Source organism: Lipotes vexillifer, unplaced genomic scaffold (assembly GCF_000442215.2).
Source record: "Lipotes vexillifer unplaced genomic scaffold, Lipotes_vexillifer_v1.1 scaffold1862, whole genome shotgun sequence".
NCBI lineage: Eukaryota > Metazoa > Chordata > Mammalia > Artiodactyla > Lipotidae > Lipotes > Lipotes vexillifer.
In genome coordinates this window covers 672,148-689,988 of record NW_006771326.1, presented here as the reverse complement: position 1 = coordinate 689,988, position 17,841 = coordinate 672,148, and the positions used below count along the sequence as shown (strand labels likewise).

The following is a 17,841-nucleotide window of genomic DNA, read 5'->3' as shown; positions in this document are numbered from 1 at the left end:
GGGGGCGGGGGGGGGGGCGGGCTTTCTTTGAAAGGTGTTTTGTCATGTCACATTCTCTGACTCAAGTTCAGTTTAATAAAGTTATCGAACTTGACAGAAATATCTTCGAGGAAGTGAAGAGCAAATTGATACTCAGATAATACCCAAGAATCTTCTTATGTTTTATAATTCAGAATGTTTCAGATAAAAATAAAAGAAACAGAGAGGTTCTTCCCATTACCTGAGTCATAAATCACCTGCTCCCTTTGTGTGTGAAACAGGCCACCCAGTGGCTCATCCTGGTTGCTAAATCTTCACTGTTGTAATCAGTGAGCAGATTCTAGAGCTGGTTGTGAGTACCAGCGTCCGTCTATCTGCACACCTATTACCTGTGATCCACATGTGGGCCGGCATCTTTGAGGATTCATGAAGGATCGGTTTATTTTTTTAAATTAATTTATTTTTATTTTTGGCTGCGTTGGGTCTTCGTTGCTGCGCATGGGCGCATGGGCTTTCTCTAGTTGCGGCAAGCGGGGGCTGCTCTTTGTTGCGGTGCGCGGGCTTCTCACTGCGGTGGCTTCTCTAGTTGCAGAGCACGGGCTCTAGGCGCGCGGGCTTCAGTAGTTGTGGCACGCGGGCTCAGTAGTTGTGGCTCGTGGGCTCTAGAGCTCAGGCTCAGTAGTTGTGGCACACTGGCTTCGTTGCTCTTTGGCACGTGGGATCTTCCTGGACCAGGGATCAAACCTGTGTCCCCTGCATTGGCAGGTGGGTTCTTAACCACTGCGCCACCAGGGAAGTCCCGAAGGGACTTTTAGAGTATGTATTGGGCAATACCAGTAGCATAAAGATGGGCAGTTTCTTAGCGAAGTCATAATAGAGGTGACCGTGTTTTCTCCTCCTGTCATTATGTTGCAAGTGTCATTCCCAGTTGTTGCAATCTTGTCTTCCGAGGGATTTCCACCCTGACAAGCTCCTAGGGTTTCAAAGTAGAGGGCTTGGCAGGCTCATTGAGCTACGAGTCAGAAGCTCTTGAGTGAGTTCCTAGATTCTCCTTCTGACGTGCCAGGATATTTCATGAGCTCTCGTACTTCTTGTCCTCACGTTCCTCTCTGTAGAGCAAGACTGCATCCTGTGTACTTACGGCAAGAAAGGTTTGATGAACTCATCAGTAGTTGAAGGAAGCATACTTGGGAGCTGGTACTTTCCTACTGTTGAGTTAGAAATAGGTAACCAGCACCCAGTCAAAAAATGGGCAGAAGACCTAAATAGACATCCCTCCAAAGAAGACATACGGATGGCCAAGAAGCACATGAAAAGATGCTCAACATCACTAATTATTAGAGAAAGGCAAATCAGAATTACAATCAGGTATCATCTCACACTGGTCAGAATGGTCATCATCAAAAAGTCTACAAATAATAAATGCTGGAGAGGGTGTGGAGAAAAGGGAACCCTCCTACACTGGTGGTGGGAATGTAAATTGATGCAGCCACTATGGAGAACACTATGGAGGTTCCTTAAAAAACTAAAAATAGAACTACCATACGATCCAGCAGTCCCACTCCTGGGAATATATCCAGAGAAAAACATAATTTGAAAAGATACATGCACCCCAGTGTTCATTGCAGCACCATTTACAATAGGCAAGACACGGGGCAACCTAAATGTCCATCGACAAAGGAATGGACAAAGAAGATGTGGTACATGTATACAGTGGAATATTACTCAGCCATAAAAAGGAACGAATTAGTGCCATTTGCAGCAACGTGGACGGACCTAGAGATTATCATGCAAAGTGCAGTAAGCCAGACAGAGAAAGACAAATACCATATGATATCATATATGTGGAATCTAAAAAAATGATACAGATGAACTTATTTACAAAATAGAAATAGACTCACAGACATAGAGAACAAACTTATGGTTGCCAAACGGGAGGAGAGAGGGATCAATTAGGAGTTTGGGATTAAAATATACACACCACCGCATATAAGATAGACAGGCAACAAGGACCTACTGTGTAGCACAGGGAACTAGATTCAAGATCTTGTAATAACCTATAATGGGAGAGAATGTAAAAAAATATATATATTTATATATATATATATGTATAAATGGGTCAATTTACTGTATACCTGAAACTAGTGCAACATTGTAAATCAACTGTATTTCAATAAAAATTTTAAGGAAAAAGGTAACCATGTCAAATGTTAGTCATTTAAGTGCAATACGTGGAAAAGAAGTATGTTAATAGTTGTGTGGATGACTTAATAGGAACTGGATTGAATATACAAATAAAGAAATAGAGAATTGTGCAACAGAGCCGGCATGCGTTAGATATTTAGATATTTTGTTTTGCTCATTTCCGAGACTATGGAAGAAAAACGTGATCTCTCTCCTTGAGTTACTTATGAAATCACTGAGTAGACAAACAGATGTGAAATCCAGAGCAAGTTAAGACAGTGTGATTCAATGCCAGAGAGTGGACGCGGGGAGTCCTGTTGAGGGGTGTAGGGGCGTAACTGGAAGACTTAGCAGGCAGCCCGGAAGACATTCTGGGCACAGCCCGAGTAACAGGTGGGCGACCTCCCTGTCCAGAGCAGGGAGTTCTTCTGAGGGCCCTGGAGGGGAGCGTGTGCACGTGACGGTGGGCCCAGACGGGAGCTTCCAGGGTGGAAAGAGACAAGTTTGAGCCTAAGCGTTGGGGTGTCTATGCTGGAGTAGGGTTCTGGGTTGGTGAGGGAAGTGGTGCTGCGAGGGTTTGGGGGACGTGGTTACATGGAGGTAGGGAAGCAGCAGAAGGCCCCCGACAAGCGGTGGGTGCTGCACTTCGTGTTCCACGCTCATTTTTCTCACAGAAACTCTCAACCAAGTACGATCATACTTTGCAGACGTAGACCCTGAGGCCTAGGTGAATGGTCACTGAGGCCCCAGGGCTAGTAAGTGATGGAGGTGACAGTTAAGCCCAGTCGTGCCCAACTTCGGAGCCTTGGCTCCTTGGTGAAATATCAGATCCAAGCTCTAAGGATGGAGCTGGAGGAACTGGGCTTCTAGTAGGTGTTTGAATCATTCAGTCTGAACGTTTTACAGCATTTGGTAAAGTACTTAATTTCTCAAAAGCACTGCACCATGTATGTTGTTGCTGATAAGTGTCTGTATTTGTGTGTACCCTGGTGTGTACGTGAAGTTGATAAAATCATGAACTTAAGAGACCCGCCTGGCAGATTTCACTGTTAATTACTTGTACAGTTAAGATATGGCTCATAAGGAAAAGTAATAAGGAGAAGCATCATATAATTCAGTGTTTTCTTTGTTTATTGTGGTTCTCTATGTGCCTTAAAGAGCCTTTGGGCTTCCCTGGTGGCCCAGTGGTTAAGACAAAAGCCACCACGGATACCCACAGCGATTCTTGGTTCCTGCACTTCCACAGGTGCCTTGTTTCCTGCCGACCCCAACCCTAGTTCTTCGGTCTCCTGACCATTTCTAAGAATCCCTAACATCCCTCCAATGAAGTCCCTTCTGGCTAAATTAACAAGAGTCGGTTTCTGCTGCTTGCAGCAAAGAACCCACACAGGTACACGACCTTGTCTCGGGTGACCGAGACCTGAGATTTTTAAGACTTAACACTAGTAGTGGGAAGGCCGATGATAGAAAGCCAGATGTTTGTGTCACGCTGTACTTTCACCAGGCGATCTGGCTCCCTCGTTTGGGGCTTTTCCACTCAGTCTCTGTGTTCTTTGTCACAGATGGGGAAGTGACTGAATGAGAACTTTGGTGAGACCAACATTTTTTCCCTCAACTATATCCAGGATGGCAACTTTCACGTTTTAGAATATTTTTCCCATCGAAAAGAACAGCACATCAGGCAAAGTCTAGCGGCCCAACATTTATTTAAGCACAGGTTAAGCATGAGAAATAAAGAGTATGGCAAAGCAGATTCCTGAATGAATGAAGCCCAGTTTCCCAAGGATGGCTCTCATTCTTTAAGACTTGCTGCCAAACAGTCGAAATGGCCTGCCAATGCAGGGGACACGGGTTCGAGCCCTGGTCCGGGAAGATCCCACATGCCGTGGAGCAACTAGGCCCGTGCACCATGGCCGCTGAGCCTGCACTCTAGAGCCCGCGAGCCATAACTGCTGAGCCCACATGCCACAACTACTGAAGCCCGCGCGCCTAGAGCCTGTGCTCCGCAACAAGAGAAGCCACGGCAGTGAGAAACCCGCGCACCGCAACAAAGAGTAGCCCCCGCTCGCCACAACTAGAGAAAGCCCACGTGCAGCAACGAAGACCCAATGCAGCCAAAAGTAAAAATAAAATAAAATAAATAAATTTATTTTAAAAAGTAGAGCCTTTTCTAAGAGGAATTTTCCATTGAATACCAGGCAGGGCGGAGGGCGTGTGTGGGTGAGTGTTCCTTTGATAATCTAGGCATGGTCTTCTGGATCATGGAGTTCTTTAAATTCTCAAAGCTTAGGCATTGACTGATCAGCCACACCATGATACGGTTAAACTGCCCTGTCTTTAGTGGGGTTGTGTTTCTTTGGGGAAGATATGTATCAGAAGTCTCCAGAATCACCAGAACTTAAGCTTCAGTTCTCTGACCTTAGAGAAGTTTAAACCACATCAGAGCTGGGCAGGCAGTCACCCTGGTGCCCCTTAGATTATAACTTAATCTAAGTTCTAGACATATTTTATCTCTCTCCAGGATTCATTTCTTTTTCTTGACTGTTTACGTTTCCCTCTATTTCCATTTTCCTTTTAAAAGTGTTTATTCTTCAGGAAGTAGGTAACTACTAGAAGGTGTACTTAGAGGCAATTGGGGTGTGTTCAGGTAATTACTTGTTAGATATTCAGGAGTCCAAGGATGTGTAATTCTTTTCTTTTTAATTTCCTTGGAGTAGAGTTGATTTACAGTGTTGTTGGGTTAGTTTCTTCTGTGCAGCGGTGGCTCAGCCGCACACGTATATTCTTTTTCATACTCTCGTCCATTGTGGTTTGTCACAGGATACTGAGTATCGTGCCCTGTGTGATTCCTTTTTAAGGTGCTCCCCTGACAGCTCTCCGTGGTCCTCTGTGTCCCTGGAGCCTGCACACGTGGGGGCACCATGCTGTGTTTGGGCTGCACATGCTTCCCTGCCCTGTCACCGCTGTGCTTGACCTGGTCCATCTTAAGTTTGTCCCCTTTCTCGAGGGCCCGGTCCTGGGCTAGGAGCTGAGAGTCCAGGGAGAGAAGAGTCAGCCCCTCCTTCAGGGGATGGGCTCTCTGCCTCCTGCCCGTTTGTCCCAACCTTCAGACCTAGCCTTCCTGTGTGCTAGGTCTGTGCTCAGCTTTCCACCAGTGATTTAAAAATGGCCTACGCTCACTTTCTTTCTTTCACAGTTCTCTGACCCATTTCGTTCCTCCTCGTAAGATACCTGAGCCTACCCCCCTGTCCCTCCTCTGCCGTTACTACCCCTGGGTCTGCAGCCTCCTGGGCTCACTGGGACCTGGGCAGCCTTCCATCCATGGCTTCCCCAGTGAGCCGCGCTGCCCTCGTGCCAGTGGCTCACTTCCGAAGGCGGAGCTCTGTGTGTGGTTATGGGGCCCCATAAGCTGCTGTCTGTGTGCTTTCCTCGGGTCCACACACTGCTCCCTTCCCTGTCACGATGCTGGGGAAATCATTTAGGAAATTGTGCTGAGTTGGAAACTAGGGCCCAAATTATCTACTGCAGACAATTCATCCAACAAAAGCTAGATTTTTACCCCAACCCTTCTCAGCCTCCTGGTCCCCTGCTCACAGGGGAGTCTCAGGGGAGGAGCATCTGATTGGCCTGGCTTGGGTCCTTTTACCACACCTTGCTAGAGGGAGGTGAGTGAAATCCAGGTGAAAGGGGATTGGCACGCATTCCGCTCACCGTACGTACGTTGGACTCTGGTCTTTAATGATTATATATATACTTTGGGAACGTAAGTCCCTTGAAGAAAAGGTCTCACTATAGATCCGTTGTGTGCTATACCCAGCACACTGTGAATTTCTGATAAATGCAAAGCATTGAAGGAACTTGAGCTCAAAATGCAAATCTTTTAAATTTCCAAATTTCCATTTCCTTTGCTCATAAGGACCAGGTACACCGATGGCAAGTCATCGTCCTCTTGCTGTGAATTTATGACATACGGATTGAGCAAGGACTTGCAGGAACTTGTAAAGGGAAGTCACTGCAGCCCGGTCCTTACTCTCTACTTTGGAGAGTGTGCGAGAAGGGTAGGACTGAGGGGTCACAAAAACCTGTGGGTGAGAGTGGGAATTTAGGGTCAGTGTGTGTGTGAGCATTTCGACTGTTTGGCAGCAAGTCTTAAAGAATGAGAGCCATCCTTGGGAAACTGGGCTTCATTCATTCAGGAATCTGCTTTGCCATACTCTTTATTTCTCATGCTTAACCTGTGCTTAAATAAATGTTGGGCCGCTAGACTTTGCCTGATGTGCTGTTCTTTTCGATGGGAAAAATATTCTAAAACGTGAAAGTTGCCATCCTGGATATAGTTGAGGGAAAAAATGTTGGTCTCACCAAAGTTCTCATTCAGTCACTTCCCCATCTGTGACAAAGAACACAGAGACTGAGTGGAAAAGCCCCAAACGAGGGAGCCAGATCGCCTGGTGAAAGTACAGCGTGACACAAACATCTGGCTTTCTATCATCGGCCTTCCCACTACTAGTGTTAAGTCTTAAAAATCTCAGGTCTCGGTCACCCGAGACAAGGTCGTGTACCTGTGTGGGTTCTTTGCTGCAAGCAGCAGAACCGACTCTTTGTTAATTTAGCCAGAAGGGACTTCATTGGAGGCCATGGCCGCTGAGCCTGCGCGTCCGGAGCCTGTGCTCCGCAAATGGGAGAGGCCACAACAGTGAGAGGCCCGCATAACGCAAGGAAAAAAAAAAGAAAAAAAAAAATTATATTTCAAGCCCATAAAATAATTTAACTCTGAAGAATTTTGAATAGGAATGTACATTAGATATTATAGATATTGGATTGATAGATAAAAATCAGAAATTGTCTTTTGAATCCAATAACTTCAATGTGACCACATTTGTTAAAACTGAGATCAGGATATAGTTGAGGGAAAAAATGTTGGTCTCACCAAAGTTCTCATTCAGTCACTTCCCCATCTGTGACAAAGAACACAGAGACTGAGTGGAAAAGCCCCAAACGAGGGAGCCAGATCGCCTGGTGAAAGTACAGCGTGACACAAACATCTGGCTTTCTATCATCGGCCTTCCCACTACTAGTGTTAAGTCTTAAAAATCTCAGGTCTCGGTCACCCGAGACAAGGTCGTGTACCTGTGTGGGTTCTTTGCTGCAAGCAGCAGAAACCGACTCTTGTTAATTTAGCCAGAAGGGACTTCATTGGAGGGATGTTAGGGATTCTTAGAAATGGTCAGGAGACCGAAGAACTAGGGTTGGGGTCGGCAGGAAACAAGGCACCTGTGGAAGTGCAGGAACCAAGAATCGCTGTGGGTATCCGTGGTGGCTTTTGTCGAGCAGGAGTGCGGTGACCCCAGCTGCTCCCGGCCTCCTGGCTGCCTGCTCCAGGCAGGCGGCCGGGAGGGAGAGTCTGATTGGCCCAGCTTGGGCCCTGTTCCCACCCTGTGACGGAGGGAGGGGCCTCCAGGACTTACGGGAAAGGTCCTTCGCCAAAGGGGAATCAGGACGAACCCAGCGCGAGGAACTTTGGCCCAGCAGCCAAAGCAGCGAAGGGCCACCACAGGGCAGTGGAAGGAACCGCGGGACAGGAGGAGGCCAGGCCCGCTTTGCCTTCAGTGACTGAGGGTCAGAAAGGTGTGCTCGAGGGCGCTGGCTGCGAGGTGCGTTGCGTCTGTCTCCGTCTCACCACGTACCTGCCCACCCCCTTCTCTCCCCTAGTTTGGGGCTGGAGGGCAGCCCTGTTGTGCCCTTGATTTGCACGCGTGTGGGATCCTGAACACGTGTGTCAGAGGAGCTGGTGGTGGAGCAGTTATACTGTGATCAGTTTTGAGAAATTCAGTTTTTTAGGCCGTTTTTCTTTTTTTAATTAATTTTTTGGGAGTATAGTTGATTTACAATGTTGTGTTAGTTTCTGCTGTGCAGCAAAGTCAATCAGTTATACGTATACATAGATCCACTCTTTTTTAGATTCTTTTCCCATACAGGTCATTACAGAGCATTGAATAGAGTTCCCTGTGCTGTAGGTACTTATTAGTTATCTATTTTATAGGTAGCAGTGTGTATATGTATCCCAATCTCCCAATGTATGCCTCCCCCTTTCCCCCCCCGCCGTAACCTTAAGTTTGTTTTCTACATCTGTGACTCTGTTTTGTAAATAAGTTCATTTGTACCGTTTTTTTCTATTCCACATACAAGCGATATCATACGATATTTGTCTTTCTCTGTCTGACTTACTTCACTCTGTATGACAATCTCTGGGTCCATCCATGTTTCTGAAAATGGCATTATTTCATTCTTTTTATGGCTGAGTAATATTCCATTGTATATACGTACCACATCTTTTTTATCCATTCCTCTGTTGATGGACACTTAGGTCGCTTCCATGTCCTGGCTATTGTAAATAGTGCTGCAGCGAACATCAAGGTGCATGCATCCTTTCGAATTATGGTTTTCTCTGGATATATGCCCAGTAGTGGGATTGCTGGGTCATATGGTAGCTCTGTTTTTAGTTTTTTAAGGAACCTCCATACTGTTCTCCATAGTGGCTGTACCAGTTTACATTCCCACCAACAGTGCAGCAGGGTTCCCTTTCCTCCACCCCCTCTCCAGTGTTTATCATTTGTAGACTTTTTAATGATGGCCATTCTGACCAGTGTGCGGTGATACCTCATTGTAATCTTGATTTGCATTTCTCTAATAATTAGTGATGTTGAGCATCTCTTCACATGCCTCTTGTAGGCCGTTTTCCTGGACTGCGTCAGTGTTCACCCTGTTGGCCCCGTGGCACATTTCCTATGTGCTCCGTCCATCACTGCCCAGTTACTGAGGATTTGGTATTTTAAGTATGTTCATCAGTAGCCACACTTGTGCCTTTTGGCCTCATCTCGATACACAGCTTTCTAGCCCCGTCTGATTTTAGTTGTCCTGGAGTTGATTTATGCATGTAGCACATGGTTTCTGAATAAATATTGCCTCATGATTAAAGCTATACCTTTCAGGGACTGTTAAGTTACCCTGCCAAACCTTGTGGTGGGAAGAATGGCAGTAGACTCCTACACCTTTTTCTGACCGTCTCCATGTTAAAAGGAGAGGGCAGAGGCTTCCCTGGCGGTCCAGTAGTTAAGACTCCACGCTTCCACTGCAGGGGGCCCGGGTTCCATCCCAGTTCAGGGAGCTAAGATCCCACAAGACTCGTGGGAGAAAAATAAATAAGTAAAAACAAAAAGCATAAAAGGAGAGTCTTCCAGAAGGAAACGGGCTTTAATGTCCTGGGATGTAGGGAGATCACAGGCCTTTTTGCTTACCTCTGCATGTTTGATGACGTTTATAGTGTGCCCCCTGGGCGCAGGAAGGAAATAATGACTGGGTGCAGTTTTGTCAAGTTAACATTTAAATGACTATGGGATGGCACCCCAGTTCGGGTCCCTGTAGGGCTCGGGGCTCCCGCCATCACCTCTGCTCCTGAGTCTGACGCTGCACAGAAAGTTCTGGACGTTCCCATGTCACCGGCAGCATGGTGAAGAGTTGACCCCGTGTGTCTGTCCCGCAGCACCCCGTGCTCGACGAGCCCATCGCCGAGGCCGTGTGCATCATTGCAGACACGGACAAGTGGAGCGTCCAGGTGGCCACGAGTCAGAGGAAGGCAGTGGACAGCACGAAACTCGGCCAGGATGTCCTGGTCTCAAGCCAGGTGTCCAGCTTACTTCAGTCCATCCTGCAGCTCTACAGGCTTCACCTCCCCGCCGACTTTGTAAGTATCGTTCTCAGACCATCAGAGAAATGAGCTAAAAAAGCATTTTCCACAGCATCGTGGTTATAAAGTCACGAATTCCCGTGTATTGATTTTAGTCTAACTGGATGTTAGCATCAGTGAAAACAGAGCGTGTGACACAAAACCAGCACACGGGCTGGATTCAGTAGCAATAGTCCTTCTGGAGACAGAGCACAGAGTGACACAGTCTTTTTGAACAAGTTACATGGAGAAACAGGTAAGGTATGGGGGCAGGGATCGAGCATAAAGGGAAATTTAAAATCCTCCTTTGGGGGACTCATTGGTTTTCCCATCCTCAGGTCAAATGCAAGCCAGCCAGCTTCCGAAGGGACTAGTTCCATCTGTTCAGGGACCATCCTCCCAAAGTTGTTATGGATAAATAGAATATCGTTCGTGTAAACACTTAAAATGCTGAAGCACCATAGCCACAGGGGATGGTATCAATTGTTCCTTTTCGAATGGGATTTTAAAATCACTTTGATAATGTTACATTAAATACAAACAGTAGACAGACCCCCTAAACTCCGAGAAAATGATCAGCAGCTCTCCCTGAGTCCCTGGAATAATATGCAAAACAAATTCCTGTGTGTGTGTGTGTGTGTGTGTGTGTGTGTGTGTGTGTGTGTGTGTGTCTGTGTGCAGAGAGCTCGAGAGAAAATACACTTAGCAAGGAAGGGAGCAAGGTTTCCAGAGCAGAAGCGCAGCTGAAGGGCATGTACAGGGCAGAGCCGCGCGAGTTGGCGGGGCTGCGGCTGGGATGAGCTCACCAGGCTTCTGGACTCCCCCTCCGTCAGCCCCAAACCAAACAGCATCTCCCTTCCAGCCTCCGGCCTCCGCAAAAGATGCAGAGCTATTGACAACCAAGTAGGAGGCTGAATATGAGCCACCTCCCTGATTGCTCATGGAGGGTTTCCCCTGAGTTCTGGTGACCAGATCTGCAGGTGCACCACACTCCTCGGAAGGTCAGGACTCCTTTGTCCTTGGAGGAGGTGCTTTGAAACACTGGCTGTCATCTCAGGTGGCAGCACAGCATCACCTGTGCTGTGGACATCATGGGGGTCACGTCCAGGCTTTGCCGTTGGTTCGTCGGGCATCTCGGGGCCACAGCTTTCTCCTCTGCAAAGTGAAGATGGTACCTAGGCAACAAGCATGTGTGAGAATCCTCCAAGGTGCTGCTTTCTACCTGTCCAAGCTCAGGCGAGATGAGATGCCCTGGCAGCCAGTGGACAGTAGTGGCCAGTCGGTGGGCTTTCAGCGGCCTGGACTCAGACCCAGGCTTCTCTGCTTCTGAATCGTATGCCTTGTCGAAGCTGGGGCACCGCAGAACCTGTCCTATCTGGTTATAAAAATTAAGTGAGGTAATTCAGGTAGAGCACTTGAATTAGTGTTGGATGTTATACACACTCAGGAAACAGCTCCTATTAGTGTAACTGTTAGTGAGAACCAGTTGTGTGAACAGTGTTCACGGCTTTAAAGACTGACACCACCTTTTCACTGAAACCTTTATTTGGGCTTTAAACTGTAGGACCCTGTTCTCAGGGGTAACACAGAAGGCGCCACCTGTGGCACATTTACAACCTGATGCTTGTTTTACATCTGTAGGCGGTTTTTCCTTCTTGTAGCAACTTGCCTCATGCTGATTTAGAGGCCAAAGTCTGCTTTTCTGTAAGGGAAGAGAGATATATTTGATGTTACAGTTTTTTACTGTTATATTTACCAAACTTTTATATTTTATTCTATAATCCATATCTCTTGCTACATTTGATATCTTAGTTATCCCAGCAGTAAATTACCACAGTTAATTCTTTTTACTTCATTTAGACATAAGTTACATATAACCACTTAATAATAGGAATGACTTGACAAAATCAGGATCAAAGAACATTTCGTCTGCAGTTTAAAATTCTCCTTAAAAGTCACTCAAATGAAACACGTGATTAAAGGCCTGTTAGTACCTTCAGTACGAAAAGAGAAAGTAGGTATTTAAAATTTCAGAAGTTAAAGTTGAAGAAATCCATCTCAGAAAGGAGGGAGAGGAATCCCGAAACAGTTCAGTTTCATAGTCAGGCTTTTAAAAAAATTTCTAGGTGCTCTGATTGCAAGTTCCGTGCACATTCCATATGAACCAATGTTCTGTTTATTTCCGCACTGCAACACACAGTTTTCCTGGGGACTATGAAAACACAGTAAATTCACTATTTTAAAACATAAAGGATTCAACGTAACGTAACGTAACGTCAGTGTTCTTTTTAATATTTTACAACACTCTTACTAAAACTCTGTATTTGCTCCACAAGGAACTGACACTGAACAGGAGACCTTTCCGCACTTAACTCTGTTTTCCTGGGGGAACATTTTCCCCCGAGAGAATTGGCGAAATCCTCCTTGCTTTGATTATTACTCTTACTCACTTACCAGTTGTGTTTTGTCCACACAACACGATGCACTTAAGATTTTAAGCCAATGAAAAACAGAAAAGATTACATCTCGAATGGATACTTTTTCCATGTCACTGATCAGCCCAGGTGGTCAAGATCAACATTTTCAAGTGCATCTGTTAATCTTTTTACCTTGAAAATAGCAGGCATAATGGTCTAGAAGAAAATCATGTCTGATGGAGTGACCCTTGCTAGAGCCATCAGGTGACTTACTGAGCTGCCTGGATCGGTCTGCCTGCCAAATGCAAAAGCATTTGCCTCTGGTGCAAGACACGAGTGACTGCTATTCTCTAAAAACAAAGCTGGACACAGTTCCAAGGGTAGAGATGTTCTGAACAAAATTGCCCTTTCTTCATTGTTACTAGAGACCTAGTTAAAATACACTCTTGAGAAAAAAAAAAAAAAGGTTCAGAATAACCTTGTTCCAGTCATTCTTCTGGGAATGAATTGCACCAAAATAATCTGAGATACAGGAAAAAACAAGAAAGGTGCTCTTTACAAAATTATGTATAATAACAAAAATGCAGATGGCTATGTGATTTTAGTAATGGTAAATTCACATTCTGAAAAATCAGTCATAAAAATTATATTGATAAAGAATTTTTAATAACATGGGAAAAGGATTATTAGAAAGTTTTTTGAAAGCAAGAAATAAGTACACTTATAGAATGATTTTAACTATGTAGAAATAAATGCTTTTTTAGGAAGACCAGAAAATATATATGAAGATCTTAACAGTCACTGGAAAAATTAAACTTTATTGTTTTACAAAAACCTATTCTTTTTTTATTTTTTTAAAAATTTTATATTGGAGTACAGTTGATTTACAATGTTGTGTGAATTTCAGGTGTACAGCAAAGTGATTCGGTTGTACACACACGTATCTATTCTTTTTCAGATTCTTTTCCATATAGATTATCAGAGTACTGAGTAGAGATCCCTGTGCTTTTCAGTAGGTCCTTGTGGATGACAAAAACCTATTCTTATCCCTGCTCATGGTAGGGTTTGAGCTGGGTTGTAATTCTTGAAGTATATTTTAAAGAGATGAGATGACAGTAGCGCACTTAGAAATGGGTTGAGGGAGTTGCGGCTCTTAGACGTTGGCAGAGATCCGAGTTCTTGCCCTCACCGTGAGCGTGATTGGCTTTGCAGTGCATCATGCACCTGGAAGACAGACTACAGGAGATGTACCTGAAGAGTAAGATGCTGTCTGAGTATCTCCGTGGACACACGCGCGTGCACGTGAAGGAATTAAGTGTCGTCCTGGGGTGAGTTCTGGGGAGCGCCAGCATCCCCCTGCGGGGGGCTGTCCCCTGTGCTCTACCCACTGAGCTGTCCAGCCTCCGGGGCTCCCCAGTGAACGGCATGTTTCTTGTATCTGATACTGGAGTTTTACACCCGGAAACACATGCAGACCTTGAAGCTAGTGCTGCCTTGTGAGTCTTCCGCCTGGATTATTTTATCCTTGAAAGTGAAAAGCGTAATCCTACTCCATCTGCCCATTTCTCGTCATTTCAGTAAGATGTGAGAGTCACGAGCTGTCGCACACGCGGCAGCAGCTGTGTCTTCCTTGCTTCTTCTGGAGAAGGCGGGGAAGGCCGTTCCCCTGGACTTAGGGGCCTGTCTGCAGGTCCCGGGGTGACCGTACTCTGCTCCCTTTTATTTTCCAGAGGCTCTTTGCCCTAACTTCTCTGGGGAAAGACATTCTGACTTGTGTTTTACTCTCTGCTTAATCCTCCACAGAGAAGTAACCAAAAAAACATTTGCGATCTCCCCCTCCTCCTCCTAACCTGCCCCCCCCGCCCCCACCCCCCGCCACCAGTTTGGGGCAAGGAAATACCGTGTATAAAACGTCAACCCTGAAATTCTCTGTTAAGCCTGCCAATCAAAGTATTATTTTAAGGCTCAGGCCTCTGCATTCCTGTCGGACTTTTCATCTTTCACACCCAGGACATGACTTATACTGTATTGTTTGGCTCTTAGCGTTTCCTGTCACCTTTTTTTTTCTTACATCATTTAAAAAATATTCTCCCCCCTCTTTTTTTTTTTTTTTTTTGCGGTATGCGGGCCTCACTGTTGTGGCCTCTCCCGTTGCGGAGCACAGGCTCCGGACGCGCAGGCTCAGCGGCCGTGCCTCACGGGCCCAGCAGCTCCGCGGCGTGTGGGATGGTCCCGGACCGGGGCACGAACCCATGTCCCCTGCATCGGCAGGCGGACTCTCAACCACTGCGCCACCAGGGAAGCCCAATATTCTCCCCTTCTGAGGCATTTGCTTTTGCACTTTTTACTTAGATCTCTTCACCAGCCTCACTGTAGTCCTACCCCATACCCCATCCGGTTTCCGATGCAGGATGTGCAGCTTTTATTTCCAGGACGCTGACTGACAGGTGCCCACCATCAGCACCCCGAGAAGGATGGTGAGGGGGGATTTACCTCCTCGTCGCCAGGCCCCTCAGCGCCTTGTTCGTGGGGGTCCCTCCAGCCCCTCCTTAGCCCCTCCCGTGGTCAGGCCAGCAGCACTAAGGTGCTGGGAGCTCCCTGTCTGCCCTGAAATGAGATCCGGAGGGAGCATTACTGGAGAAGGCGTGGAAAACTCCACGAGCTCATGCCAGCTGCCATTTTAGGTTATATTTTTAATTTTTGGTTTCGGGAATCACGGGCGAGCGTTAGGACGTATTTCAAGGACCGAGACCGTCCTGACTTCTCCAGGACGCGCGGCCTTCTGCCCATGCCCACCTGTGACTGTCGGGCACGTGCTCATTGGGGGGCTCGGGCGCGTCAGCCTCGAAGAAATCTCCGGGGTTCTGGAGACGCTGCCGCCGTCATGCGTTCCCAGAGACGAACGTGAAGCCAGTGCAGACCCGGGGTGCAGGCCGGGAGGGCGGGCCGGAGGGGGACTCTCACAGAGGCCGCGCAGGGATGCAGGGAACGTAGAGTCACAGGGACAGGCTCCCGTGTCCCCGTCTCGTTCACTCCGTCATCGGTTCTGGGCACTGACCGGCCAGCCCTGGGGTCCGGCGCCGGGGCCCTTCTCGTAAGTCGTGCTGCTTTAAAGCTACGCCCCCTCCTTTCTCCGCCTTCAGGATCGAGTCCAACGACCTGCCCCTGCTGACGGCTGTCGCCAGCACTCACTCTCCGTACGTCGCTCAGATACTCTTATAAGCGGACGCTCAGATCACCTGCTCCGTGGAAGAAGGGTCAGCCGCTCAGCCGAAGGAGGGAGGACAGACGACCGCTCCCAGGACCGCTAGGCCCGGGCAGGGCAGACGGAGCCGGTCTGTCTGCGCTGGGCCGGGCCGGGCGGTGGCGTGAGCACGTCGGGGCCCAGAAGCGGGGCTGAGACGTCTCCGAGTTCCAGCGCGAGCTCCCCAAGCTGGGGAGAGGGGTCCCACCGTCCTGAGAAGACGGTCAGCGCGGGGACCCCGGGTCAGCGGCCGAGTGAAGCCCGCGCGTGCCACCCTCCGCTCCAGTGGCTGCGGCGTCACCGTCACCATCTGGCGCAAAGCACGGGGGGCCGGGAGCTCCAGGGACCCGCTGCTTCCCCGTCTTGCCCCAGTTTACCGTGTTCGAGATGCAGCCACGGGTAGGTCAGGGACGGGTCGTTGGTGCGATCAAGGCAGGAATCGGCGCGGCGACCTCAGCCCGGCCCCGTGTGGTTCCGTGGCAGCGGCGAGCTCGGCCCGACCCCGCCCGGCTTCTCCAGACGCTTCGCAGCTCTCGGCAGCCTTTCAAGCGGGGCCGTTCACAGAGTTGGTTCTGTAAGCTGGCGAGTGGTTCTGTGGCTGAACAGCTCCCGTGGAAGCCACCGTCTTCCTATACTAGTTAATACAAGTGACTATTTATACTTTAAAAGGCCCAGCTGTCCTGGTGGGAAATGAAAAGCTGCAAGAGTGCAGGATGACTCGTGAAAGGAATTCGTTTGAACGTTTGTAAACAATCCAGATACGAGCTGAAATTTTACACTATCAGCTCTGTGCCTTCCAATCCCTATGTCCTTTTCAAAACAGCTTCCCAGAAATTCACTGCCCCGTAGTATAAAAACCTGCCAAAATGAAGCATTGTTTATTTATGAGCATAGTGTGCTTTTTAGAAAACCTTAATTTTCTGTTGACGTTAACTTTAGTTTACTGACCGTGAAACAGACGATGTACTGACATCCAGGGTAAAGGAAAAGCCTCTTTGGTAAATGGATGGTTGAAAGGCAGGGGGCTAACCCAGTACAGCAGAACTGTTACACCTGCAGATCTTGAGGTCGGTTCCTTATAACCAGGTTCTGATTTCCTTCTCTTTTATGAATTGATGCCGGTCCTTTGCACCTAAGAATATGAAACGACTTCCCTTTCAGGAGTTAAGATGACTTCATATTTTCTACTTGATAAAATCCTGATCCCAGAACCCAAGTTACATTCATCTGTGTCTTTACTCTCTGACAAACGCACGCGAGTTATTTGTTTCAAAGAGGAGAGCGGCAGGACCAATGGAGAAACACAGGTGTGTTCTTCCTTTCTTAGGAATAGGAATAGGCTTGTAGCATCTTTGTTCCCCGACCAGGGACTGAACTCAGGCCCTCCGCGGGGAGAGAGCACCGAGCCCTAACCCCTGGACCCCAGGGAATTCCGCCCCGCTTTTTTTTTTACGGTGTGAAATGCAGAGAGGTGTGTTGAGGCTCTTACGATCTTGGATTTGTATTGTATGCCTTTCTCTCATAAAAGTGACGTTGTCCATTCTTTCTACGTTTTCTGTTTCCTCTTGCCTGATGTCTGGCACGAGACGGGTGTTCCGAGTCCTTGGCTCCGTGGCATCGTGGCGGTTGTCGTGGACCTCGCCCGTGGCCACCCTCTCCCCGTCCGTGCTGAGTGAGGTCACAGCGTCCCCTCTGCACCGGCTTCGAGCACCCGCAGTCTCGGTTCCCTTCTCCTCGTTGACACGTTCTGGGCGCTTCCCCTCCCTCCTCCCCCGACCTTCCAGGGCTTCACAGACAATAACTAGGAACAAAATCAGTGCACGTAGCGGCCCGGTGAGCAGTAGACCCGGCCCGGGGGACGCTGAGCTTTAAATGGCCGATTCTAAACTCCACGCATTACAGATGCGGCCCAGCCCCTGGAAGCTGAGGAAACTGGCCTTGCCGCCGCATCTCCTGTCCCCCGCCTACCCCGGGAGAAGGTGACGGAGGGAGAGCGCTCAGGACCCTGGGCAGCCCCGACCCTCACGGCTGCCGCCTGCACAGCAGACCAGGGATGTGTTGCTGCTTGTTCATAAACCCTCCCCTGGAGAACATCCACCTGTGCTCTCTCCTAAACTCAACCTCCTCCCAAAAGTGGAAAAGGATCTCATGGAACTGTGTTGAGACACACACCGGACCCCACCTGGTGGCTCGGGTCTGTCTTAGCCCAAGAGGCAAGGAAGGGACCCACCCTCGCCCAGGCCCACCTCAAGAAAAGAAACAAAAGTAAAAAAAAAAAAAAAAAAAAAAAA

The 17,841-nt window shown here is 48.0% G+C and overlaps 2 protein-coding genes across 2 annotated transcripts in view; one reads left to right on the top strand and one right to left on the bottom strand.

Moving 5' to 3' along the window:
* FNIP2 (folliculin interacting protein 2) overlaps positions 1–15,528 on the top strand; it is a 126,679-nt gene extending 111,151 nt beyond the window's left edge. The window contains exons 16-18 of the mRNA XM_007446627.1: positions 9,707–9,907; positions 13,519–13,634; positions 15,450–15,528. Of these exons, the coding sequence (XP_007446689.1) occupies positions 9,707–9,907; positions 13,519–13,634; positions 15,450–15,528 (396 nt within the window). The remainder of the gene's footprint in view (positions 1–9,706; positions 9,908–13,518; positions 13,635–15,449) is intronic.
* Positions 15,529–16,003: 475 nt separating this feature from the next.
* Positions 16,004–17,841, bottom strand: part of SPMIP2 (sperm microtubule inner protein 2) — a 67,755-nt gene continuing 65,917 nt past the window's right edge. Inside the window, 3 exon segments of the mRNA XM_007472301.1 lie at positions 16,004–16,091; positions 17,120–17,351; positions 17,451–17,514. Of these exon segments, the coding sequence (XP_007472363.1) occupies positions 16,004–16,091; positions 17,120–17,351; positions 17,451–17,514 (384 nt within the window).